Source organism: Clupea harengus, chromosome 20, assembly GCF_900700415.2.
Source record: "Clupea harengus chromosome 20, Ch_v2.0.2, whole genome shotgun sequence".
Lineage (NCBI taxonomy): Eukaryota > Metazoa > Chordata > Actinopteri > Clupeiformes > Clupeidae > Clupea > Clupea harengus.
Genome location: NC_045171.1, coordinates 9,651,652 through 9,665,227, shown reverse-complemented (window position 1 = coordinate 9,665,227; position 13,576 = coordinate 9,651,652). Strand labels below are relative to the sequence as shown.

General features: G+C 41.3%; 1 protein-coding gene across 4 annotated transcripts; it reads right to left on the bottom strand.

Annotated features, from left to right (window-relative positions):
• Window positions 1–205: 205 nt before the first annotated feature.
• rnf44 (ring finger protein 44) lies at window positions 206–11,534 on the bottom strand. 4 transcript variants are annotated; one of them, XM_012831191.3, is made up of 11 exons: window positions 11,285–11,534; window positions 7,223–7,421; window positions 6,860–7,079; window positions 6,569–6,736; window positions 5,591–5,764; window positions 4,629–4,790; window positions 4,406–4,521; window positions 4,064–4,151; window positions 3,800–3,921; window positions 3,606–3,705; window positions 206–3,491 (listed from the first exon to the last, which is right to left on the bottom strand). In XM_012831191.3, the coding sequence occupies exons 2-11, from the start codon at window positions 7,327–7,329 to the stop codon at window positions 3,429–3,431; spliced, it is 1,320 nt and encodes a 439-aa protein (XP_012686645.1). In that variant the 5' UTR covers window positions 7,330–7,421; window positions 11,285–11,534; the 3' UTR covers window positions 206–3,428. The 4 variants fall into 4 exon arrangements, with proteins under 4 accessions (XP_012686645.1, XP_012686663.1, XP_012686654.1 ...); XM_012831209.3 differs by having other exon boundaries at window positions 6,617–6,736; window positions 11,285–11,532; XM_012831200.2 differs by lacking the exon at window positions 11,285–11,534 and adding an exon at window positions 9,110–11,278.
• Between the last annotated feature and the right edge of the window lie 2,042 nt (window positions 11,535–13,576).

Sequence of the window (13,576 nt, the reverse complement as noted above, 5' to 3'; positions counted from 1 at the left end):
ATCTAGCACCTTGTCACTATATGGCTTTCGATTATCTAGTTTTCAGGCATGTATTTCAGTCACTGAGGCAATAAACGTAAGCAGAAATGTGGTAGAAGAAACCATGTGTTCAAACCAGCTCTATCCCCCAGTTTCTGAAGAGCTACCGTTTCTTTTTTTTTCTCGTTGTTCTTGCTTATCTTCTCTTTTTCTCTTCTCTTTTTTGTAATCTTTTTTTTTGGTAACAAAGAATTAGCGCAATAAAATCTTGTAGTCATTCAGTTCTATTACAAATGTGTGCAGTACAATGCATGGCAGTAATTAGCTGAGCAAATAGTCCCCAACCCCGATTAACCCAAAGCCAACTAGAGCTAGCAAAAACCGATGGGGACCTGGTCAGACATGCATGCATATGGTGCACAATTAAATACATCCTGCCCCATTTCTAGATATCTTCCACTGAAAATACACACTTGTTCTAGGTTTTTTTTTTTTTTTGTAATTTTCTTAAATCATGCAAACACCTTTTTAGAATATTTCTTGGAAGTGGTTTAGGTAGGATAGTGTGCACAGAGGCACAAAATGGGATCACAACCGCTATGTGTGTTTCGTTCAAGTACAAGAACATGGAAAGGAAATGTAGAACAGGTTTGAAGTAACATACACTGATGATTGGTTGCAGTGACACAATGCCTCTTTTCGCTCTACATTATATCTCCTTTTTCTTTTCTCTCTAGCATGCCTGTCTTTATATGGTGTAACATCCACTACTACCAGCAAAAATTAAGTATTAGTTGTTGATTACATTAAAAACACATGGCCTGAGGAAAACAACCAACAAAATTCAAATACATCCCCATGGCATCATTTCCATTTGAACGCGACTGTTTTCCTTCTTCTTAGTTACCGAGAGGCCCTGAGTGATTTTTCTTTTAAACTTAAAATATATGCCAGTGAACATATGCGTATATATAGAAAGATCAAATTAAGTCATCAAAACTGGGTTAAACTCATTACAATGGCTTCTTTTTAATATTGTTTTCTTGAGCTGGCACATATTTACCAGAAATGCTTTAAAACATGGCAAGGTCCCCGTCCCCCATCACATGGGCTGTAACTGCTACTCAGTGCTCTTCACGGGTAGGAATATTAGCTCTGGAATTACAGACCACTTTTGAAAAGAACCCTATTTCATAAACCCACCCCACCCCACCCTAAACCGGATACCATTTTGGAAGTTTAAGTAGAGTGAATTGAACACATTACAGTGCATTACTCGTAAGACCCAACTTGAAGGATGCCGTTTAAATCCCTTCCTGATCATGGACACTACGACAGTCAACTGGCACGCAGAAGAAGTGTCAGTTACATTAACAGGGTATTTTAAAACATTCTTTTGTCTTCAAAACAAGACGATAACTTTTAAACCTTTCACACTGAAGCTATGCATACAATGCTGTTTTTTTTATCTTTTACATCACTTTACACCATTAACATGGCCTGAGACCTGACAGCGTTGCCAAAATATAACACACATACCATGTTAGTACTCTGACCTTGTCCTTCAAATGTTATCTAAGTTAAAACCAATAAATAACACCATTTAAAAACCGTATACTCTTAAAACAAGTGGAACTGACAAAGTATATATATTTTTTTTAAAGATTAGTAATAGGTTTGTGCTTGTCAAGGTCGTAAGAAGGCAGAGCTGAAATCTTGAGTATATTGAATATTTGGCTCAAAACAAGGAAAAAGCCTGGTCTTCCACAAACAGGAAGAAATGTTCCATTCAAACACTCACTGCACATATTGCTTTCTGCAAAAGGGCGTCGAACTCTCCAGTGTCAGCTTTGAATGTCAGATGTTATTTTCTTTTACGTACGTACGTTTCTTTTCTTTTTTTCCTTCCCCCAGCTCTACCACAAATGCAGAGGTGCAATCGAATGGTAAGATATAGGCCATCCAAGACTTGGGTCCTCTCTGCTTTAAGCTAGCATGTCTTTTTTTTCCCCTCTTTCTTTTTTTTTAGTTTGCTTACTTCGTCTTTTCTTTGTTTAATGGTGTCTAATTGTTAAACATGTGTTGGAAATTTCTCGATTAAAATATTGCTAGTCTAAAAAGGAGTCCATGCAAAATCTTCTTCCAGGCATTCTCTCCAGGTTGTCTAGGGCCCCTCTCTTTTTTTTTGTTGTTTTTTTGAAGTGCCAGCTTATGGGTGTTTTGGTAGGAGAACACACCACATTGCGCCGGGCGCTTTTTGACCCTGGAGGGAGCCGGCTGAACATGGAGGACGTGGGGAAGTGGGGACGTGGTGTGGTGGCTTGTGCAGTGAAGCCAGATGACTCTGGCAAGAGGCTGGCAGCCCCCCACCGCTCCCGCTCCCCTCCCCTCACGCTGTGAGTCTATGCCAGGCTGGGTGTGCCCAGTGCCAGAGCAGCAATGGTTACAACACTCCACGCCATTGTCCCGCAACTTCGCGCCACTCTCCCCACCCACCCCCAAATGCTTCCCCCTGCTAAGAGGGAGATTCTTAAACCCTCCTCAAGTCCACGTCGGGGGGGGGGATAGGGTTTCCAACCAGGTGCATGTCCATCGTTTGCAGTCATATTTTGTGTTGGAGTTTTTTTCTTCTTTTTTTTCCCCTCCTTTTACATCAGGTGTTAAAAGATTCTGAACGTTTAACCACTGCAAGTCATTCTTTCACAATAGCATTCGCAGGTGAAAATAAAATGTAAAAACTAAACTCAGATAGCGATATTGAAATTGTCGATACATTATTGCAAAAAACGTACATTATTTAACAAGTCACTTTGCCCATCACCTACACAAACATGCATCTATGATGGTCAAACGGTTTCTTTTGAACCAGTGGAATGGCTCAGTAACTTCAACAACCAACTGTTTAAGCCTTCCCTGTTTGGCAGATTGACAGGTCTGTCAATCCAACCATCCCCTCATCCCAGTCCTATAACTCCCTCCGACTGCTGATGCACACCTTATATTTTAGCGCCTTATGTGAAGAAAAGCCCAAATAGCTAGAGAATATTTCATAAAAAAAAAAAAAAACAAAGAAAATAATAAAAATGGCAACACATCACATCCATGTTAAATCTTTGGAGTCTGCAACAGACGAGGGCAGAAAAGAAAAAGGGGGATTGGGGAAGGAGAGATTAAAAATCCCATAACTATCGGTGGCTATAGTAGGCAGTAGCGTTGATGAAACTCACACGACGATGCACAGCGGAGGTCAAACACGTTCCATACAAAATCCAAGATTGCTTATTGGTTGAAGTGGGGAGGGGGAGGGATGTCGGTATTGGTTTGGCTGGAGAGCACAGGTTAGGTGGCAGATTATCCCCAGTCAAGGACTCCAGTTGTGTTTGTCGTGTTTTTTCTTCTTCTTGTTTTTTTTTTTTGTGCTGTTTTCCAATGCAGAACATGGAGCCGGCTCAATCGACGTCCCGATGAGCCTCCGAGGCATCTGCTCGACAGATTGGACAAGTGCGATTGGTCTGCAACATACAGGGATGGACGCATTTACCAATATCCACCCGCGCAGCAACAACAACAGCCCATGTCTGAGGGTCTAACAAAGGTAACATGGAAGACAGTGCAGAGGAACTTACCTTCAACCATTTGTCCACACATTTAGCATGAAACTCGTGATTACAGGGTAGTACTCGGAGTAGCTGCCTTGACTCAAAATCACTAAAGCATACAACACACCTGTTGGGGGCAAATGAGATGGAAACATCAACGTTAATGTTGGTCATCCAGCAAGGTGTATTAACATCCTCGTGCATCACAGAGCAGTACTTACAGGGTTTGTTCAGATTGGTGGTTCTCGAGATTGAACCGGTAGGACGGAAGCTGCTCTATATCGGCTTTAGTGAGTCCTCGCGGTTTGGCTTCGCCAAGCCTTTCGGCCAAGTTGAGCAATGCCTGAGAAGAATTCAGAGTTACATTTTAAAACGTGACATGACCGCCACAAAAGAACAGATCTCGACGGAAACGTTGAGAAATACCATTTATGATTGTTTTGGGGGAGGGGGTTTGTCTTTCTTAAGATCTACTTTACCATTACCTCATAGTTCTCCATCTCCACATCATCCACATCCAGGTCCAGACTTATGGCTGGGCCCACTGCAGTTGGAGGCACTGGAAGCATTGAACTGCACAGACACACACATCAGTTCAACCACCTTTCCGATGAAGGACACACAGCTAGCAACAGGAACTTTTCAATGAAATGGAGGTGAACTGCTTCACTGTTCATGTTTTATGTTAAAGGGTGCATAAAGCATTGGCATTCCCAAAATCTTAAATACACAAATAACCAACATTGGTTAAAGATCTGCACAAATTAATACAAAATTATGACCATGAGAGATGACTGTATGAACTGAACGGATACGATGTCACTTACAGGAAATAAGGTAAAAAGCCAGGGTAGTAGGGTGGCGGTGGAGGTGGCGGGGGCAAAGGCTGCTGTAACCTGTATCTCTGTCCATTTACACGCCTTGGCAGCACATGGGGGTATGGCTGCACCCAACCAGAGAAGAGACACACAACACATCAGACACAAAAACAGAGTTTGACAGAAATGTGCTCCATGAACTAAAAAAAAAAAAAGGGTCTGAGTAGCTTACCACTCCGAAGGGCAGTTCCTGGTGAAGCGGCTCTTGAGGAAGGTACTGCAAGGGCATTGAGGGAGGCATTGCTGGTGGATGATGCGCAGGAGGATAGGAGAAGGTCCCCATGGGGTGCTGGTCCCCTCTTAGGTCAACTTCATTTTCTGCCCTCTGCAGAGGCTGTACGGGAAAACGTGCTGGTTAGTCTGGAGCTCAAAACTGAACTAGAGGGGTACACACCCATTACATCTGAGTCACTGAAATTGCCTGAATGTTGAAGACAGCCACAGAGCATCATCACTTCTACTACCATTACTGCACCCCGACCCCTAAAAAGAAATACCCCATGGGTGCAAGAAAACAATGGGCAAACTGCAAGTAAGTCTATTATAGGGTTTGGAAAATGAACACCATACATCAAAAATAGCAGATGCTTAAAACTGAGCCTTGTCAAATAACAAAAACAAATATTCAAACCCAATACAATTTGGCTCTACGTTGTCGTCATTTGGTGCAACCATAGTTCACCAAACAGTCATTGAAATCTTTCAGGACAAATCAACGAAAATACCTCCAATGTAAATTAAGTTCCTCCTAATAGTGTTACATACATGTATAGACACACCCAAGTACACATACATACAAGCATTCATTCATTATTCCTTTTGTTTAAACCAGCTAAACACCTGTAGCCACACCGGGAGAAAAAAAAAAAAAAAAAAGGGATAAAACCGCGCGGACTGTCCATGCGTGGCACGACTGATGTAGGACACTCCATGGTATAGACCATACTTCGGTGTGAAAGAAGGTAAGCCTCATCTCTCTGAGGGGTCTGTTAGGTGCCAGACCAACGTAGCTTTGTTTGGTTTGTTTTGTTTTGTTTTTGACACACACACACACACACACACACACACCTTAGTTACCGCCCTACTTTCCCTCATTTTGACACCATCTAATGACCCATAACAATAGGCACTCACCATGCGCGGATGCTGAGGCTGTAAGGGAACAAACTGGCTCAGAGGAGCAAGGTGTGGTGGCTGGTGTGGGGGCACAGGTGGAGAGGGGTGCAGTATAAAATGCTCACTGGAGATGAGTGGCGGGAAGGCTTGGTAAGACACTGGCAAATGCTGCATTGTACATGCTTGGATTAGCTGTAGAAGACAAACACACAAAAATATACAACGATAGAGATTATTAACTGTAGCGTATGATCTTATTTGAAGAAATGTCTTATTTTATCTTGAGTAGTCTAACTATGGTCCATTGGGTCAGACATTTTGCACATAGTTTTGCTTCATCTTTGTTTAGTGTGTGTGCACCCAACTGGACCATTTTGTTTCCTCCAGAAAAATTAAGTTGGTAACTCATCTCATCATTAAGACTCTCTTATGACTAAAACTTAGAGATCATTAAGTTTGCCAACTGCTTACTTGATCAAGTGATAGCCTAAGTACACAAATACATTCTACACAGTTTTAACACTTCTATCATTTACTTACACAAATATGACACAGGGAGTGGATATGTTGACAGCACAAATGTTATGGCTCAAGCGGACAACACGATTTGTGTACCGTTTTGACATACTACTCTACTGTCAGTCGTTCCTAAGCATCACGTTCTCACTGCATACACAACCATTTCAATTAGAGGCTATTATGTACAATGTTGACAAAACAGCTGGGCTAACTGTGGCTAACGGTGTCTACATACTCTTAAATGGAAGGAACCTGTACAGAAGCAGTTTAATGGCTTTAATTAAACCTTTGAAGCTGGGGTGAGTGCAAAATGACATCTGATCTGCATTATAAAAGAAAACACAACAGAGAAGGGAAGGCTTGATGGTTGTCTACAACAAAAACACTGACACAGAATAAAGCTGGAGTGGTATGGGGTCATAAGGTGTACACTACACAAACTTCGCTGACAATCCAGCTCTTCCTTTTCAAACTCACAGGAGGAGGAAGGCAGCAGAGCAGAGAGAGCTGTCCGCTGAACATTACCGAGCATGCTGGGAGCTGCTGAGTGTTGCACCCTGGGATAGGTTGCCCGGTGTGGATAGGAAAACCGTGGGTCGTCACCGTGGTAACTGTGTAAGATATTGGGACTGATCCTTGGTGCATCTTGAAGGGGAGAGAGAGAAATACCATTTTAACAAAATGGACGCCACCAACATGACCTTGACCCCCTGTGCAGAGTAGTGGAGACTGCCGTCCTAGTTCTCAGGCTCTCGCGGAGCCTCCTACCTGCTCGTGAAGATCCACCATGATGGGGTTCTGCTGAGGAGGGTGCGTGGCAGGGTGGAGCATACGTGGTGCGCTGGTATGGCTGTACTGTCTAGACTCATCTAAAGGAATCTGCTGCTGATGCTGCGAGAAGAGCGTGTGGTGGAAGTTCTCATCCTGGTGCAGGGAGCCATGCAGTACAGGCCGGTCTCGTTGACCCCACTGTCGTCGTACTGGAGGGCTACATCATGACACAAATCAGACATGTCTTAGTTGTTGTGACCAGAGCAAGTCCGGCAATCCTTAGGGTGGATGACTGTTGTGGGCTCTCAAACACAAACATGTTAAAGTCTTTTGTGAGCTTCACCAAAAGCTCTTACTCACCTTCTCCTGAGATGCACAGGGGTGTTGCAGGGCTCCCCAAGGAACCTCCTCTGATTTAAGGGGGCAGGTGGTGGCCGCCTATTCACTGCTATTTCCCATGGTCGCATTTGTGACGTCGTGGGGACGAGTCACTCTCAGGAAGAGGGAGACCTTCAGTGCTGGAGGCACTTGTGTCTTGCAGCTTTAGATTGTCTTCACTCTATGTAAAAACACATTTCATTATTTTCTCGAAAAAAAAAAATTCTTGATTGAACACGACACTCTTCACAACATTCACTGTTCAAATCTGAGCGGCCTACAACCAAGTAAAGTTAGAGACTATAGGACACCACACAATTCAGTGCAGGATATCAGTGTATAATGGCAGCAGCACTTATTAACTAAAGATATCCAGATAGTTGATTTATTTCACGGCAGTAACCTGCAAGGGTAACGAACATATAGATACTTGCGGATTACTAAAACAACTATGATAAGGAGGAAATTAAAGGTTGAATACAATTCAGTCACCGTCTATTTTATTTGATTAAGAATAAAAAAAAGATACATTGCATGTCATTGTTCAGTCACCGTAGGAGCCATCCCAAATACAGCGCCTATGTAAACTAACCGAACGAGCGAGCCAAAACACACCCAAACAACAATAAACCATTAAAATGTCGCATGTCTTCGACGCAGGATTCAAAGGCACATATTATTTTTAACAAAGCATAATAAAAACATTTGTTAGTTGGACAAAACACAAAGGACTGGGCAGTGCAGAATGGGAGTACTGCAACTTTAACAACAAAGCAAGGAAAGCCATGTGCTCAGGGGCAGAAACAAAGCAATAACAAAGAGTCGACATGAAATGGAGTCCAATAACCAAACTAGCGACACTTCGACACTGAAATCGCGACCTTTCTAGAAAACCAGATCATGACATACACATATAACAGCTTCGTCCATTAAACGACTGATTTGTAAATAAAGTTCACATGATATTTAGCTACTAGGCTAAACTGCTGTAATCTCATTGGGTAGCCTGATAGCTTTCCTAGCTAACATTAACGTTAGTTAGTGTGAGCTTCAACAAAGCCTTAGCCATCTGGCTAATATTAGCTACCAACATCGAACAACAAGTTATTAAAATATATTGTAAATTATATACAAAGTGGTCTAACGTTACTAACCAGCCATCGACGACACAAAAGGTAGTTCAATAAACTCTCTAATGTTACCTTATGAGCTCCCTAACGTTAAGGTCGACAAACAACTAACGTAAGCTCAGAAGCTAGCTGAGATACCAGTTCCTTTCTTGTCCTGTGAAAGTTATCCTGCACAACTATAGCAATCATATAGTGACACATGACAGACACGGATTGCATATCATATGAGTACTGTACAAGTTACTTCTAACGTCAACTAGCTGACCGACGTTAACCGAGCTAGAGCAGCAAAACAACGATAACCATCTTGCTAACCAATCAGGAAATGCCCTCAATTCCTCGAGTTATTAAATGATATTAGAAGGCAACGTTAGAGTGGGAGACACGAGTTGACGCTAGGCAGTTGTTGGTAATCTGGTAGCGTTAGGAAAGTCTAACGTTAACCGTCACATGTTCTTTCTTTGGCCACAAACTAACGTTGGTTAACATTACCGCACATGCACGCAGGTTGCGCGATAAAAGTGGCAAAAGAGCTGGCTAGGGCAACTATGCTAGCTATCGCCAATTCAGGCAAACAGTGAACCGAAACAATGCTAGGGATAGCTAGTTAACGCTATGCTAGATTGTTAGCCTCAGTTTGGCAGTATAGCATCCTACCTAGCATAGCTAGTCCGTGTTATACTAGCTAACGTCAGCTAGCTATCGTAGAATAACGTTTAACTTCGTTGCCAGTTAGTACCTAGCGTTAGCAGATGTTCTGGTGTTTCTTGTTCAATCGTGGAGGTGACAGTAGTTGTTTCGTTCATCGGAAGCCTAAAAGTTAACGTTAGCTGTTGCTTGTTGATCTTGATGTGGAGAAGTCCAATTCAGACACAAACAATGGCTTGCAGTGGTTTACGGGATGTCTATATCGCAAAGCCATCCATATCGCACCAAATGAATATTTTTAATTAGTTTCTTACTAAAAAAAGTAACTGCTGCGTTTGCTTTAACATTCTAAGAAATATTTAATTCACAACATTCCTTGGCGCGTGTTTCCATTCAATGTCTTGTTGTTGGGAATAGAGTACGACAACACCACGCCTTCATCCCTGAACTCTCTACGCAAGTGCCCTGGAGGACCAATCACACAGAATCTAATCAATATGTAGCCGTAAAACAGACTTGGGTAGATTGTATCCGATTTTGTAATTCTACACGACGCCCAGGCGTATTGTATCTATTACTTGATATATTATTGGTTACATTCCTTAGCGTAATCTTAGAGCTATGTGTTACAACGCATAGACTCATCCGTGCTTCTTTTGTCTTCATGGAGGCCAGTAATGCATTTGGTTCTGATTTTGTAACTTTAGTCATTCAAAATAATATGAGGTGGAAGTCTGGAACGAATAGGCCTATTCTCATGGGGACAATGCAAGTAGGCTATTACAATGTCTAAATTATGAAGATGTAATAGGCCTCTGTTGCATAATTATAGCCAAACTCCTATCAAAGTGATTATATAATTCATGACAATGTTAGACATTTAACTGATAGTGACATCTAACAATTTGTAAAGCTCAAATACTTTCAAAAGATTAAATCTGTAAAACAGCACAACAACCCAGGTGGTGTTTCTTGGGCTCAGCTGTGGCATCCTAGAGACCTCTACCTGTAAGTCTTTTACCAGGTAACATGTCAGTTCCACATTTGCAGGCAGGCCTAATAAAAGTATACAAACAACCCCCTACGCTAGTAAACACATAGTCACTAAATAGCCACCATCTCAAAAACACCACAGTTGTTAAACATCTAAAAACAAATTATAGTCTATGCGGAACCTATAGAATGCATCAAAACCACTTTCAAAGGGAAACGATCGGATTTTAAGCCTACACACTGACATCATATGCAAATAGACTAGTAAACATGCTACGGATAATTATCTGTCTCCGTGTAGGCCTACGCAGACGATGGACTGCTATCTGACTGAGAAGGCATTTTAGTGCCGTTGTAGAAACTCGCGGGAATGCACGAGGATAGAAACGAAACATTAAAAATCATAAATTGATTTTAAGTGTTCTGTTCAATACTTTTGATTACACCGCGCGACCAACAGAGAACAAACGAGGCACTTTCCGAACATGCGCCGATTCCCTGCCCTCGCTGATTTGGCTGTTAACTCATCTCATTAGAGAAGATATGACATAGCCTAGCCTGTTACGTAAGACTTGCAGCAAAACGGGGAGCTGGCAAAGAGAAGATGATTTGTGGTTTGTTGCGAAAGCTATGTCATTTGTTTGAGAATGACTAAACCTCATCCTTAGTTAAACATTTTGACCAACATGCAAGTTAAAAAAACATAGTTCATGAAGATATAGATTATGTGGAGTAACCTAGGCCCTGTGAATATTACACCAGGGCCCCACAGCCAAGTGTAAATATGCCTGAGATTATATATTCCCAGTTGTAAGACCTGTTTCTTATGTTATTTGTCTGGCAATATCAAAATCGTAACCTATTTATCTTAGACAGCTACAATTCATAAATTAGGCCTTTCCAGCTGCCACACTGCAGAGAAAATACTGTTGCATACCCTACCACTGATGAGGAGACGGAAGAGAAAGACATTTTTGTAAATTGTAGTTACGTCTTCGGCCTACTGTCTGCAAAGGGTTTTAACATATGTAATGGAAAAGTAAATGCACTATCGGAAAGGAGCGCGTTTCCCATACTCGGGCCTGAATGTAAACATTACAACATAGCTAGCTAACAAGCAGCAAAACAAGGAGGGGCTCAAGGCTAGGGGGAAAAGACAAACGGAGAAGCAAACGCCAACCCCGGAAAAAAAGAAACCAAGCAACCAAACATGCAGTCCTAAACAGCCCAAAGAAAATAGTGTTCATAACGTTAAAAAGGCCCACATGGTTACCTGATTGTTAATTTGCAAGCATTTGATTCACTGTTAATTCTCCTTGTAATCCTTCACATCTCTTTCATATATTCGGTGCGGCATTATCTTCAGCTGTTCCTGTAAATGGAACATTCCGTGGATTTCACCACTATTGCAGAGGAAGGTAATAACATCGTCGCATCCTCAAGGAACGAAGTAAATATTAAGTTTACTGGAGAAAATAGTGGCATGAAAAGTTAGTGACCTACGTAGGGAATCTGAAGCAAACATTGACAACATACAAGGCAACCTCATGTCTTTCCAACGTTTTAATAGTTTTGTGATATACCCCTTTCCAGAGCTTTTGAGAGGGCGCTCTCCATTACATCTAGTTTTACCGTAATACCTTTACGATAAGATACCCAATAATTTCCTCAATGTCATGTGTCGGTTATCAAGATCACTTGAAAGCGGACAGGTCAGTGATCCAAGAGACCGAAGCGATTAAGATTTCTTTCTGCCAAACAATGCGCTTCAAATCATTCAGGAAGAGAAATGTCCGAGGACTAGTTCACTCTACCGATTTTTCCCCTTTTCATATAGCTCATTAATACTTAGGTTACGAGGCAATATTAATCCACATTCATCTAGTCCATCAGTTTTGAACTCGTGTACGGTTTTACCCGTAGCTCTAGATGGCGTTTGTAGCCTACACTCAGTTATAATGTTAATTCTGGATACACGATCTTGTGTAATTACAACTATAACCAATTAGAAAGCCTTATGCTTTTGTATCGTTGTCTGATAGCGGACACAGTATGTATATAAGCATTATATTGTTTTTACATTAGTTTTTCTGTTTACCTCTGAAACATGCTCCTGTCAGACAAGAGCCAAATATAATTCGATTGCAATTGTATTCATTTATATAGCGTCATTTTTTGCACTCTCCACACCAGCAGCACAAGATCACTTTTCACTTTCCACTTTCCTCCTGGACACCGACACTGTCAAAATCATTGCACTCTGTACAATAGGGTCAGACCCTTTCCTGTATCTGGAAACACTCTGTGTGAATATGTTCTCCCTATGTGTATGTATATGTGATTTATGTATTTATGTGATTTATGTATGTCGGTGAGGTGTATAAGTGTATTTGTGTATGTGTATAAACTACTGGATGACCTAAATTTCCCTCGGGATTAATAAAGTATCCATCTATCATCTATCTATCTATTACCAATAGACATTGTCTCAAAGCACTTTACAGAGCCCAATACCTAGACCCCCTAGCATATTGATGATCTTAATGTATTGATAGGGTTCCTATTAATAGAATGAGCAAATGATTGAGGTCACATTAGTACAGAGGTAGACCCGAGGTTGGGTAGTTAGACTGCCAATCCCAATGTGTGTGTGATTCATTGTAGGCAATGTGTAGTAAAACTTTGGACTCGGTTGTTAGGTGGGAATGGGAAGCAGGAAGCAGATGACACCTTGCAATGGAGAGTCTACACCGAGGAGAAGAAAAGAGACACGATGAGAGAATGGAATTAGGTATTCTAATAGAGTGTCTTGTATACGTATGTAAGCATAAGTTATAATGGTGGAGAACAATGGTCCTGGCCATCAGCGTTGCAAGCAATGGTCCGACGATCAGGAGAGAGACAAGTTAGTAGACAGATGAAAAATAAAATGCTATAATAACCAGACATCAGAGAGATGATAGAGAAAGTTGGAGGAAAGAGAATTTGTATGGTATGGCACAAGAGGTCCTTGGCAGCCTAGGCCTATGGCAGCTAAAAACTAAGGGATGATGCATGCTGGTCCAACACCATCACGCAAAGAACAGGAACAGAAAAGGACAGATCAGATATAGAGAATATCCTGCATTTTTACATTTGATTAAGACTTTCCATTTTAAGCTGCTTTTTACTCACAGGTACTCATAGATATAACAAGACAGGGGTCCATCTTGCAAATTCATGGGATAAAAGTAAAAAATTAGAACAGTTAACCAGTTCGCCTACTACTTTCACCGTTTGGGGAAAACATCTCTTTTGATCTAAAGCAGAAGTCAAAATCTTTATGAGAGGCATTTATAAAGTGTTCATTATCCTGGATACAAAGTATCAACCTTATATATTTTCTGTTTTTTTAAATCGACCATGTATCTTCTCCAGTTTCAGATCAACCTAAGGTTAGGGCCTTCCTTTATTATTTCCTTTATTCCTAATATTATTATTAGTAGTAGTAGTATTGTTATATAGATACATAGATAGATAGTTGGATAGATATATCTCTTTATTTTTATTTTGTGAGCATCAATGT

What these genes read in the sequence shown, in the direction of transcription:
- rnf44 (XM_012831191.3), bottom strand. Translation starts at nt 7,329, where the DNA reads ATGCGACCATGGGAAATAGCAGTGAATAGGCGGCCACCACCTGCCCCC. An exon ending in CCTGTGCATCTCAGGAGAAG is followed by an intron (nt 7,080 to 7,222) that starts GTGAGTAAGAGC and finishes GTCATGATGTAG; the next exon opens with CCCTCCAGTACGACGACAGT. An exon ending in TCTGCTGCCTTCCTCCTCCT is followed by an intron (nt 5,765 to 6,568) that starts GTGAGTTTGAAA and finishes TGTCTTCTACAG; the next exon opens with CTAATCCAAGCATGTACAAT.